This window comes from Varanus komodoensis, unplaced genomic scaffold, assembly GCF_004798865.1.
Source record: "Varanus komodoensis strain SLA01 unplaced genomic scaffold, ASM479886v1 scaffold48, whole genome shotgun sequence".
Classification (NCBI taxonomy): domain Eukaryota; kingdom Metazoa; phylum Chordata; class Lepidosauria; order Squamata; family Varanidae; genus Varanus; species Varanus komodoensis.
In genome coordinates, this window is record NW_025336059.1 from 2,513,705 (window position 1) to 2,526,445 (window position 12,741).

At 53.0% G+C, this 12,741-nt stretch overlaps 2 protein-coding genes across 2 annotated transcripts in view; both read left to right on the forward strand.

Annotated features, from left to right (window-relative positions):
- H6PD (hexose-6-phosphate dehydrogenase/glucose 1-dehydrogenase) overlaps nucleotides 1-4,611 on the forward strand; it is a 42,692-nt gene extending 38,081 nt beyond the window's left edge. Inside the window, exon 7 of the transcript XR_006416212.1 lies at nucleotides 4,560-4,611. The gene's annotated coding sequence lies outside the window, so the exon portion shown is untranslated. The remainder of the gene's footprint in view (nucleotides 1-4,559) is intronic.
- Nucleotides 4,612-4,707: 96 nt separating this feature from the next.
- On the forward strand, nucleotides 4,708-11,283 carry SPSB1 (splA/ryanodine receptor domain and SOCS box containing 1). The gene is made up of 2 exons (XM_044445490.1): nucleotides 4,708-5,401; nucleotides 8,915-11,283. The coding sequence occupies exons 1-2, from the start codon at nucleotides 4,708-4,710 to the stop codon at nucleotides 9,040-9,042; spliced, it is 822 nt and encodes a 273-aa protein (XP_044301425.1). The 3' UTR covers nucleotides 9,043-11,283.
- Nucleotides 11,284-12,741: the final 1,458 nt, after the last annotated feature.

The following is a 12,741-nucleotide window of genomic DNA, read 5'->3' on the forward strand; positions in this document are numbered from 1 at the left end:
CGCACCTCTTTGCGGCCGCCTTTCATCCTGATCAAGGGAAGGGCTCACAGCTGCTCTCCAGACCTTGCAAATGTGGGCTGCAGAGGCAACCGAATGGGGCATCTGTCTCCCTCCATGCCTGGTTGGCGCTGACCCCAGCCAAGGAACGGAATTCCCCTCCCCAAGGTGACTGGCCGGCAGGCCTGCTGCTGCTTTTCTTTTGGAAACCCCATGCATGAAGGAAGGAGTGTGCAGATGGCTTTGTCGTTGCCTCCCGGGCTCCCGCGAAGGCCGGGACGCGTTCCCCTTGTGGGGCTCGGCACAGAGATCCTAGGCAGTCCCGTAAGGGGTTTCCTTCCATTGGCTGGACCAGAGCATGCGCCTCCCTTGGCTTTTAAAGGCCACCCCTCCGGACTGCACATGCAGAGTTGGGTGTGTGTCATAGTTCAACAAGAGCACGGAGTATACTTCTGGAGGATTTGGGCTTCCTTCAAGTTTCTGCTTTTGGCTGTTTTTCAAAAAGGAGGATGGCGTAAAATGGGCATGATTGAAAGGGGTGGCTGATGGGCACTTAATATTTCTGAGCTTATGCTGTTTTTCCGCTGAAAAGCCTCCCAGAGATGCTTGCATGTAGTGAATACAAGGCGAATAGTGTAGCAAGAGACATGGCACACAAGGAAAAGGCGATGAGGAGGGAAGAGGAAAAAGCCACATGGTCTGCTGGTGGAATGGCTATGCTTATCCTCATCTCCCAAGAGAGGCACCTACTGGTGTTGTCTGAACCCAGCCAAGATAACCAACCCAGGTGAACAACCCGCAGTTCAGTCTAACAAGAAACCACAGGTTCTTTTCATGGGGTGGGTATCAGCAGATCTTGTTCCACAAATATTGGGACCAGAAACATACCTCTGTGCAAAATCATGTCTTACTTTGTTTTTATTTTGTCCCGCTGCTGTGGGAGGCAGTCTGAATTTTAAAATGTCACATGGGGCACCATGATTGGCCTTCAGGACATCTGTGACATTTATACATGCACAGAGCAAAAGACAGTCTATGCATGTGGTTTCCAGGAAATGTGAGCGCCTTTTTCTGCCCGTACTTGGGCACTTACAGTATTCGCACCTCTCAGTGGGTGCCAATGAGCGTAGGTGGCGCATCAGGACGCACTGCTGGGCCAGGAAGGCTGCAGCACGAAGCTGCGTTGCTTCCGCAAGAGGCAGTAATGGCCACCAACTCGGACAGCTTCGAAGGGGGGTGGGCCACACCCCTAAGCCTTCCCAAAGCGACACTCTTATTTATTTATAGCATTTATTTATTTATTTATTTATTTATTTATAAATAAATAAATAAATAAATAAATAAATAACATTTATATCCCATCCTACACGAGAAAAATGTCCCAGGACAGATCAGAAAATGATAACAATGAGTAAGAACAACCAATAACCACGGTAAACAACAAGCACATAATATCAGCAAAAATGAAAATCAAAATCAAACTCGGAAACAAAAGTAAAAATGAAAACGAAAAGTGCCTGTCGATGTTAAAACCAATTAAAATGTCTAATTCTTAAAATGATGGGTAAATAAAAAGGTTTTCACCTGGCGCCGGAAAGAATATAAAGTCGGCGCCAGGCGAACCTCTCTGGGGAGCGCATTCCAGAGTCTGCTCTTAGAGAAACAGAGCGAGTCAGAAGGGACCTCCCGGGCCATCTAGTCTGACCTCCGGCACGACATGCCACCCTGTGCATGTCCAGCCTATCTCTAACTCCTAGTACTGCTGGCTGCGGATGTTGGAGGCTGCGGTTCAGCACACAGCTGTGCTAGAGAGGAGCAGAGAGTGTGACAGATGGAGCGCAAGAGGAACCATGTGCATCAGACGCACTAGCTTGGCGGATCGGGCCCGTCCACCATTCCCCCAACACCATGGTGCTTGCCGATGCGTTCAGGGCCTGAATTCGCAAACGAGCAGGTCGAAGCTTCTTTCCAAAGCAGTGGCAGTGGCAACAGAGCAACCAGTTGTGCGAGTCTGTGGTGCAGAAAGAGTGAATGGTTTGCATTGTCTTCCTGCCTTGGCATTGCTATATAAAGCCAGCCAGTCCTTAGAAACCCCCGCTTGCTGTGACACTCGTTCTCTCCCTTATTCAACACGGACGCTTTAATATATATATATATTCCGTGTGTGCTTTTAACACAAGCTCTGATTCACGCTCTACGTTTTTTTTCCATGCCAAATGAAATTCTGATCATGAGTTACAGTTATGAATGCAGTTGGCAAAGGTTCTGTGAGATTGCCTCACTCCAGGAAATGTTTAAACGTTATTTTTCTTAGAAAGCGAGTTCCCACCCTTCTGGGTTTTTTTCCCTGATGGTTCTCTCCCCCCCCACCCCCAACTCCACACACGCGCACACACGCGCACACACACACACACACAGACACCTCTCCCACTTCGCCTCTGGCATCTTTACTCGACAGGAGTCTGCTTGTGTTGCACGCTGAAGCCAGAGCTGAGCTTGTCCTTTCCATGGCATGCATTTATGGCTAAGCTTTCCCAAGGATCAGCCGTTTGTCTTGTGTTCCTGGCTGGCCCGAGGAACTCGCCGAGAAATCCACAAATCCTCTGGAGTGGATCTTCCACCGATCTTGTGGGCAGCTGGGGAAAAAGGAAGCAGCCGATGCGTTCTGTTTTTAATACTTCACAATTCCAATCAACTTCCTTGCTGTGCGTTCCCGGCTTGGATTCCACCGACTGCCTGGGCTCCGTGATGGAAGTGTCAGATGCAGCGTGTGGTTTCTTCTGTGTCCTCTGAAGAGCCGCTCCGGGGCGGCAATCACTCTGGACCTGCTTTTTCTTCTGGTGTTGAGTGCTGGAGCGTGGATTCGGGGTCTTGCGACCTGGTCCGTCGAGGTTTGTGAGCTCCGTTCCTGTCCCGCGTTTGCTGCTGAAGAACTTGGATGTTTTCTTTCAGCGTGTGGGGAAATCTCACTGTCAGGCAAAAATTGGGCCGCTCCTGGCAGGGGGAAGAGAGGGTGCTTTGCACGTTGGTCTGGGGTCTGTCTTCGTCGTTCTACATCAGCGGTGGACTGTTTAGCTGGCCAGAAGTCACTGGAGGGATTGCAGCGCCCCTGAATGCTCACATCAGCTATGCCAGCCGGGGCTAATGGGAACTGCAGTCCAATGATTGGCTTTGTCGCTGTTGTACAGGGCAGAAAATTTTGGTATGCAGCGCTGCATTTCTGTCTCTTGAAACTCACTATTGTGGGTTTATGACAGTGGAAGCAACCAAGCTAGTGTGTTGTGGAACGGGAATAAAATCTGAGCTAACCCATGGATGGGGAGTGCATCTGCCAGACGCAGGTGCTTCTTAGCTTGTGGACCAGGAATGAGTTCAGCATGGTATCCAGGGCTCAGGAGTAAACTGCCCAAGCCCAGGAGTACCTCTGAGCATGCCTTGAGTAGATTTTCTTCTCTGCCAGGTAGCTGCACGCTTCACGTCTCTTACAGGTCAGGACAGCTTTGTACTTGGAAGAATGCAGACTTGGCCCAAGGAGGTTCCGTCAGAGACAGGGCCTTACTAGTGGTGGCTCCATGCTTGGAGAATGCTGCTACCCCGGAAAATACAGAAAATACCCTTCCCCAGCCATGTGTGTTTCAGATGTTTGGACTTCCATCAGCCCTAACTGCAATGGCCAATGGTCTGAACATTTGTTGGGAAAGGCTGTTCTAGGGCGTGGGAGTAGGGCAATTTCCACCACTCATGTCCTTCCAGATGTTTGAACTACAATCCCCATGGCCTCTGACCATTGGCCATGCTGGAGGATGGGACTTGAAATCCAAAACATCAGAAGGGCACCCGGTTAGAAAGGGTATGGAGCAGTTTTGCTGCCTATTTAATGTATGTTCATTTAAATTTTCTTATATACGGTTTTATTATTATACAATCGTAAGATGGCTTACAAAACAGCCAGACAAGATATAAATATATATTAAAAGGATATTACAACTGTAGTACATTTAGTGCCCACCTTTGCTTCAAGTAATTAAAACACATGATTAAAAAACCTGGGAGAATAAAAACATTTTGGCTGGTGCTGACACGAATAAAGCAGTGGTGCCAGGTGCACCTTCGGGGAGTGAGTTTTCAACTACATCTCCCAGAATCCCTGTCCACTGGCTGGGGTGCATGGGCATTGCGGTCAAGCACATCCGGAAGGAGCCAGCCTGGAAGTGGATTTTAGCCTCCGTGCTCTGGAGGTTAAGACATAGAAAGCTTGGGGGACCCTCCCTGGAGGTCGCTAGGCAACTGCGACATGCCCCCCCCCCCAATGACCAACACAATCCACATTTAGCTTGGAACCTGGAATCTTCCATCTTGCCGCAGGCCGAGCCGTTGTCCAAGTGGCCGTTTGAGAACCCTCCAAGCCTTCCAATCTGGGAGAGTGCGGACCAGTCCCTTCCGGGGGTGACGTTTCCGTAACTCCCGGTGCCCTCGAGTTGCCTGCCCAGACGAAGGGCGAACGGGACCTGTGTGCTGGTTTGCGCCGCAGTGTATAATTTCGCTTTTGCTTCTGTCGTTAGGCAGCGCTGACAGCCGAGGCCGTCTCCACTGGGCCAGCAACCTTCCTCGGCCAGACCGTGGGTGCCCAGCTGCCAGCGGCCCGGGCACGACCGATTGATGCCCCCGCTCCGGAGGCACATAAGTAGGTGACGGGGCCGACAGGGAAAGATGGGGCAGAAGGTCACGGGGGGGATCAAGACGGTGGATATGCGGGACCCCACGTACCGGCCGCTGAAGCACGACCTGCAGGGCCTGGATTACTGCAAGCCCACCCGGCTGGACCTGCTGCTGGACATGCCGGCCGTCTCCTACGAGGTGCAGCTGCTGCATTCGTGGAACAACGACGACCGCTCGCTCAACGTCTTCGTCAAGGAGGACGACAAGCTCATCTTCCACCGGCACCCGGTGGCGCAGAGCACCGACGCGATCCGCGGCAAGGTGGGCTACTCCTGCGGGCTGCACGTCTGGCAGATCACCTGGGCCATGCGCCAGCGGGGCACCCACGCCGTGGTGGGCGTGGCCACGGCGGAGGCCCCCCTGCACTCGGTGGGCTACACCACCCTCGTGGGGAACAACCACGAGTCGTGGGGCTGGGACCTCGGGCGCAACCGGCTGTACCACGACGGGAAGAACCAGCCCAGCAAAACCTACCCGGCCTTCCTGGAGCCCGACGAGACCTTCATCGTGCCGGACACGTTTTTGGTGGTTCTGGACATGGACGACGGGACGCTGAGCTTCATCGTGGACGGCCAGTACATGGGCGTCGCGTTCCGGGGACTCAAAGGGAAAAAGCTGTACCCGGTCGTGAGCGCCGTCTGGGGCCACTGCGAGATCAGGATGCGCTACTTGAACGGACTGGACCGTACGTATTACTGCCCTTCTTCTATTTAGGGCATCCAGGTTAAGAGTATCGCTCGCCCTCTCCCCCACTTGCTCTTTGTTTAATTCGGTGGGGGCATCCTCTGCTGTGGCTCCCTGTAACCCCCCCGTAATCGGAGTATTAGGAGAATCCAACCAGGAGTGGGGAGGGTGCCCTCCATGTTCCCTGCACCCGCGGAAAGCTTAGGCACTCAATTTTGGCCACCTGTCTTTTGGCCCTGCTTCTAAGCAGCGGGCCTTGAGCATCGCGGGTGTTCTGGGATCCTGGGAAGGCCTGGCTGTTCAGACCCCATAACGTCCCTTCCCAGCTGCAGCTGCAACGCTGCATTCCCGAGCTTGGAGCTGGGACTGTGAGCTGCCCTCCGGCTGGAAGTGGCCGGCAGGTTGCGCTCTTACTCCCTCTGCTTTTAAACCACACAATAGCCACGTTCTCTGTGCAAACTTTTTAAATACCACAAAATGAGACGGCCGCGCTATCGTGGATCGGAAGGCTTGGCAAGATAAAACCAGCCGGAAGGGCTGAAAGCTTTCCAACATCCTAAACCAAATTAAAACCAGAATAGGGTGCTGTTTTCCTCTGAGTCACCTCCTCATCAAAGTGAAGCGGCATCTCACTGTCACATCCACGTCGGTTTGAACTTTGCCAAATTCTTGTGCCGGGGCCTTAAAATGCCTCTCCGCCAGATCTTGTGTGGGATCCATTGTTCAGTCCAGGCTGGTGGTGTGGGTCTGACGGATGCAGTGGGGCCGCCTTGAGTCTCTCCCAAAGCCGTGGACCTTCCTGCTCCCAGAAGCGGCTGCCTCTTGCCTCTCTCTGTGAGCGGCTTCCTCCGGTCTGCCCTCTGCTGACAGGGCAAGGAAATGGGCCACCGCCTTGCCCTGGCCCAACAGCACTGCCTGAGTGTCCTGTGCTTGAAGGAGGGAGTCTGCGTTCTCTGCATGATCCCTTGTTTGTGGCCTGCTCTCCCTCCAGGCTAGGAGGTTAGCCCAAACTAATTAGCTCCATGGCAATACAGGGCTCCTCCGTTGGGAAGTAACACATCCTCCCTCGATCCGCGTGGAAGTAAACCTTCCTGAGTCTCCAGTTTTAATTCAGAAAAACCTAAAGCAGTGCGGACCCATGAGCTGGTGGCAACGGGAGCTTTGGCAAGGGGCTGGTGGGAGCTGGGAAGCAAGGCGGAGAGGGACACGGCCCCTTCGCCTGCAAAGCTTGGGTGTTTTGCAGGAAGCGCAGGCGGTGCCGGTTTCCCCCTCCTCGCTTGCCCACCCTGCAGTGGCGGGGGAGCCTCGCAAGTGGAATCGTGGAGGCCGTCAGCCTCTCTCGGGGCATTGTGGGAAGAAGCGTGCAGCTCCTGGGCGGTCCAGGCAAAGGACTGCTGGGAAGGCAGCCTCTCCTTGCTTTAACCTCCGCCCCAGGGACCAGCTCCAGCCTTCCCGTAGGAAGATTTGGCTCCCACTCTGGAAAAGTTAATTTTGCAGGTTCAGGGTGCTGAGTGGCGTATTTCAAAAAGCAGTGAAAGAAACTTCACACTGGGCCTGGGCACACATTTACGAATTCTTACCTCAGTGCAGTTTCAGTGGAAGTGTCCCGCCCGAGAATGGCCCTTTGCACATGCTCAGAGGCACTGCTCTCATTCTGTGCCGTGGCATGGGAGGATGATCCTGCCATACCTAGGACCTTCATGCAAGTTTTGCGGAATCTGTGCCCAGGCCAAAGCACTCTGTGCATGCTCAGAGGCCCCGTGCATTATTGACAGCCTAGGTTTATCCATCTTGCAAAGACGGCTTCTTCAGGCTTCTTAGAGCAGCCCGTAAGGTAAGCGAGACTGAGGCAGCAGCTGTCCCAAAGCCACCCAGTGGGGACCAGATCTCCCATCTCCCAGTCCCGGTCCAACACCTTCATTACCGTGCAAGTGGCTAGTCCTCACCTACGGTCTCCATCTTGAGTCATTTGACTTTTAAAGCATCATGTATTTAATGTTTCTGTCTTGCCTTTACCCCTCTTGTAATGAACCCAAGTCAGCTTGCTTCATTCTAACCTCACAACAACCCTCAGTTAAAAGTCAGTGATGAGCCCAGCGTGACCCCTGGCCCAGGGGGGACCCGAGCCCCAGTCTCCTGAGTTGCAGCCCAGCCCTCTAACAACTTGCTGGCTGTCACAACAGCCCTAAGAGGTAGGACAGGCTGTGCACCTGACCATGGTGCCTCCAGCAGAGGTTCCGCTGCAGGATCTGGGGACAGCCGCCTCCCATGGATCCAGCAAGCCAGCCCTGTGTTCTCTCTGGTGCGTACAGAATCCGCTCTTGTTCCACCCATGAATTCATGGGCCAGGCGCTTGGAATTCCTTTCCCTTTCCCCTTTTTTCTCCCCAAACTCGGCCAGCAGTAGGGTGTGTGTGCATTTCCCCTTTTCTCTGATCAAGGGCTCATGTCTTCAGCGACCTCAGTGGAAAGTCTGTCTGGGGAGGAAAGCGCAGCTGGGAAAAAGTCACTGCACAGAGGATTTGCCTGGCACGGGGACGGGGAGGGGGGCAGTTTATTGCCCGCAGCGGTGACGTACTCTTTGCGCAGGCCTCCAGGTGTCCGGCCTGCCTGTAGAGTCAGCAAGCCGTTTTCTCCGTCAGGAAAACGGAGCCAACAGGATCCAAATCTCCTTAGATCTCAGCCGGGGGCAGAGCCACTGCCTCAGCTGAGCCAGGCCAAAGCGCGGAGCCGAGCTGGATGCATGCATGCCCTCTTCCCCCTCTTTCTCTCTCCCCTCTTCGGTTTCCTTTTTTCTGGCCCTTGTGCAGCTGTTTAGTAGACAAACCCATTCAGTTTGCAGAGAGGCAGCAGCCAAGAAATAGCCTCTTGTCCTGCAGAGACGGAGCCAAGCTTGTTAAAGGAGAATCGTGAAGCAGCTGCGGCAGCGGCCAGGGCCGGGGCTGCCCTCTGGTTGTGCGGGCCTGCTTTGTCGCCTGTGTGTTTGCCCACACACCTGTACAACACGCTTTCCTTAAGCTGCTGCCGTCGGGTCAGTTCCAAACAGATCCGGCCAGAGTTTGGAGAGTTGGCGGCTGTCCACAGATGTGGGTAGCCTGTGCCGCTTTCCAGGTTCTTGGCTTTGCTTGTCACGCACATCTCTCGGCTTTTCTTCTGCCAAGTGATGTACATGGTCCTCATTCTCTACTTTATCTGCCCAACAGCCCTGTAAGGTAGACTCTGCCTGTCCAAAGTCATCCACCCAGCATTTGACCTGAGCAGCAGGGACTAAACCCAGTAGGCACAATGAGGACTAGAACCTTGAGTCCCCCAGCCCAACATTGCAACCAACTGCTAGCACCTTTGGGTGCAATTTTTTTAGGCAGAAAGGTGGGGCTCTGAGTTAACGAGGAGGAAGAGAACAAGCAAGTGAACTAGAGGGACAGAGAGCCGCGCGGGCAGGGATTGTGATGCTGGTCTTGTGGCTAACATTGTGGGTTTTGTTTCTCCCTCTTTTCTTTCTTTTCTTTCTGCAGCTGAACCCCTGCCCCTGACGGACCTCTGCCGGCGCTCTGTGCGCCTCTCTCTGGGCAGGGATCGGTTGAACGAGATCCACGCGTTGCCGTTGCCGGAATCCCTCAAGAGATACCTTCTTTATCAGTGACCCCCGTCTGGGCCAAGCAGGGGGCTCTCGCAAGGGGGAAGGGAGGCCAGATTTACTGGCTGTGGCATCTCCGGGGACGTTGGTCCTGTGGACACACACCACCACCACACACACAATGCTTCCCGTGCACCCGTTCCGTTTGCTTCTGTGGGTGCCAGCTTGAGACACATTCCCCGCTACTAGGCCAAACGGAAAACCGTCCTTGGAAAAGATCCGGATCACGCTCCGCTTTCTTCCTTACTCAAGCAGCGGTCTCCAGCAGGGGAGAGATCCCACCTGTCCAAGGCACACGACCCACCAACGGATCTCGTGAAATCCCCTGTGTGCACCCATTTCTTCGCGAACTCTGGCATCGGACCGATCCCTGGCTGGAAAAGAGAGGTCAGCGAGGGAAACAGCAGTGTGATGAGGGTGTGCGAGAGACCCCCTGCGAAGGTTGTGGATCGGGAAGGCCGACGCACTTCTGTGGAGTTCAGAGGAGCGACATCCCGGACCCCCGGCCTCGGAACCACAGGCAAAGCAAGCTTGCGTCCTGTGCTGTGTGTTGGGCGAGATTCCTGGAGCCACTGGGTGTCCGAAGTCTGTCTTGCCTCGCTCTGCACCACCCGCAGTGTTTCCCCAGGTCCTCTTTGGGCTTGTGTGGGCCTCGCATGCTGTGGAAGCCACACGTGGGGCACAGGGCTGGGAGACACGCGACGCGCGAACACGACGCCTCTTTCTGGGTATTCACTTGAACTGCGGCCTGGGGGCCGGGACGTGGGGTGCGGGTCGGTGTGGCGAGGATGCCTGTGGACGGCACGCAGGCGTCTCCTCCCTTTGCGAGCAGCGAGGGCTTTGGAGTTCGCTCTCCTCGACTGATGTGCCTTGACTTGCTGGGCCTAAACCAGCCGTCCCAGACCCTGGTGCCTTCCAGGTATGGACCGCCACTCCCATCATCCCCAGCCAGAGGGCCATGCTGGCTGAGGAGCATGAGGCCTGCAGTCCAGCACACCTGGCTTCAATCCAAGCCATTTTCTGTTCCAACTTGAGCTGCCCCCCTCCCCTGTCGTTCTTGTTATCCTTGAGTTTCAGTTGAATGTTCTGTGTGTTGAGATAACCCGAGTTCCACCCTTTGCCTGCCAACTCTCTGCACGCTCCCTTGAGTCCTCTCTTCGGCCCACCGGTGGGGCTGCCAGATAAGAATAGCTGTATTTTGGCAGTTTGGGCTTCCTGGGTGGGTCGCATGGTGCAGTCCATCAACACTGTAACTCGAGCACAGGGTTTGAGCTGTCCTCCTTTGCCAACCTTGAGCTGAAAGCCCGTTTTCCTTTATCCCCACCCCAGCTGCTTGTCTCCGGTGTAGGTCAGCAGCCAGGTTACGGATCTGCAGCTTGCAGCCGATACCCTGTGCCAGACCTACCTGTTGAGGTTGCAGAGCAGCAGAAAGGAGCTGAGTGGTCCTGTTGGAACGCCACCCCCTTACCCGTTGGGTTCGGGGGCCGAACGTGAGTCAACACTAGAAGACTTGGTGGGCTGGATCCAACTACCTGTTGTACTTCCAGGCATAAATGAGTTGATCTGGGTGTGATTTTGCTTCTTGAGAAAGACCAGCCTTCTAAGTTGCCTTCACAGATGGGTTTATTTTGCACATTTTTTTTCCAACGGGGTAGGAAAATACATCTTTTTCACCAGCTTTGTGTAGGGTGTGTTTAATTTTTAAAAAAAATCTGTATAGGTACAATTGAGCTTATTTGTTGGAAGATGTTAATATATTTTTCTTTGCTTTTTGTATGTAAAAGGACTGTGTTTGGGTGTTCGTTTTTAAACAATGCTGCTGTAGGGAATTATTTTTTTTAATGAAGAAAATCGCCTAGGTTTTTTGTTTTGTTTTGTTTTTTTAAGAAAGCACGCAACTGGTGCCAAGATCAATTCTGGGAGGAAAACTTGACCTGCCTTTTTTAAAAAACCTGTTACAAGTGGGACACTTTAAAATTGCACAAAGAATTTTAATGTGTACAGAGCCGAACGTGTTTTTTAATTACCTTCAACCTGACTCGCATCTTTTCCACATCACTGGGAAACTGCCACCTGTTGTATTGTCTCTCCACAGCCGTCTTTTCCTTCTTCCCACCTCTTCCTTAAACCTCTTGGTGTACCTGGCTTGTACTGTTTTTAAACCTCTCACTAGTTCCCCCCCCTCCCCATTGATGGTAGATAATCAGTAATCAAATTTAAAAAATAAAAGTTTATTAATTATCAAGAGCTGGCAGTTGTTGTTTTAACATAACAGAAGTGGAGTGAAGCCGCATTGGGCGAATGGAAAATGTGTGCACTGAATTCAAATTCTTAAAGTATTAAGAAGCAACACAGTTTTGAGTTACCCTTAAAGCCGATTGAATTGCTAACCTCAATTTTGGCTGTTAAAAACAAGAGCGAGATTTAGAAAATCAGGTATAAGGAGTGTTGTATTTTTTTTTTTTTTTTTTGGCCCAGGGGCCAAATTGCGCTATGGAGAAGCTCTTGATGCCAGGGGTGGGGGAAATTCATTAAAGCAAGAATTAATCTGGAAATAACAGTGGAATTATGTCCAGTGTTGCTAAGCGAGTGGATGTGGTAATATCCCTCATGCAGGTCAGCAATGCGCTAGCGAGTGGGCACTCTTTCTTGCTTGCTAAATCGAACTCCCTTCGCCAGGCCAAACGGTGTAAGAATCAAGTTTGGGCCTGGGTAATGGGTTAGGGGAAATGGGAAACCGAAGCAGGAGAGCTATTCTTTTTTTCTTTTCCGCTTTATAGCCTACCTTTTTCCTACAAAGGGCTTAAGGCAGCTTGCATCATTCTCCTCCGCCATCTTATCCCCACAACAACAACCCTGTGAGGTAGGTTGGGCTGAGCATCTGTGACTGGCCCAAAGTCACCCAGTTGGCTCCATGGCCGAGCGGGGACTCGAACCCAGATCCTCTGAGTCCCAGTCCCAGGCTCTTCACCACTGCACCACACTGCCTCTCCCAGTGAAACTATTCTCAGTTTCCTCATTTTCCAGGACTGTTTTGAGGACTCGCCTCTTCCAACATGCTCCGACTGCAAATAATTTTAGCCGCCAAAGTTGCGTTTGGTGCTTCTGCAGGTGTGCCTGACCCGATTCGGTTGCTGTTGGAGATGATTAAAACTAGCAAAGTATGTACAGACCATCCCCAAGGAAAATCCACCTTGAGTTCAGACCATATGTGGGCAAAAGAAGTCACCCCATTTTTGCCTTCACGGATGCTGATGGAATGTGCGTTGTGCTAAGCCATAAACCGCCTGGGGGGGGGGGAGGGGGGAATATTTTGTCCGTGCTCGCTTCCAGACAGCCAAACAGGTGCCCGACCAGCTGTAACAAGCGGCTGAAATAAATTACCCCCTTCCAGTGTTGCGGTGTTTATGTACGTCGCTGGGTAACGCACGGCCTCCGGACGGGGAGACGAGGAGCAGGAGGCAGGCCCTGGCAGGGTGCGATGCGCCTCGCTCAAAGCCGCTGCGCATCCGCTGTGCAAACCCCATTTGTCAAGCTGCGCACACGTTCCAAAGGCCAGATTTGCTCCTTCGCCCGAAAAATGACAGTGCGGCTTGAGAAGGGGGTCTCCCGGTAGAGCTTGGCTCCCCCCGCTCTGGCTTTCTGCTTTTTGCTCTGCTGTATTTATCTGGTGCTTCCCCCCCCCCCCCCGCCACCGGTAGTCAT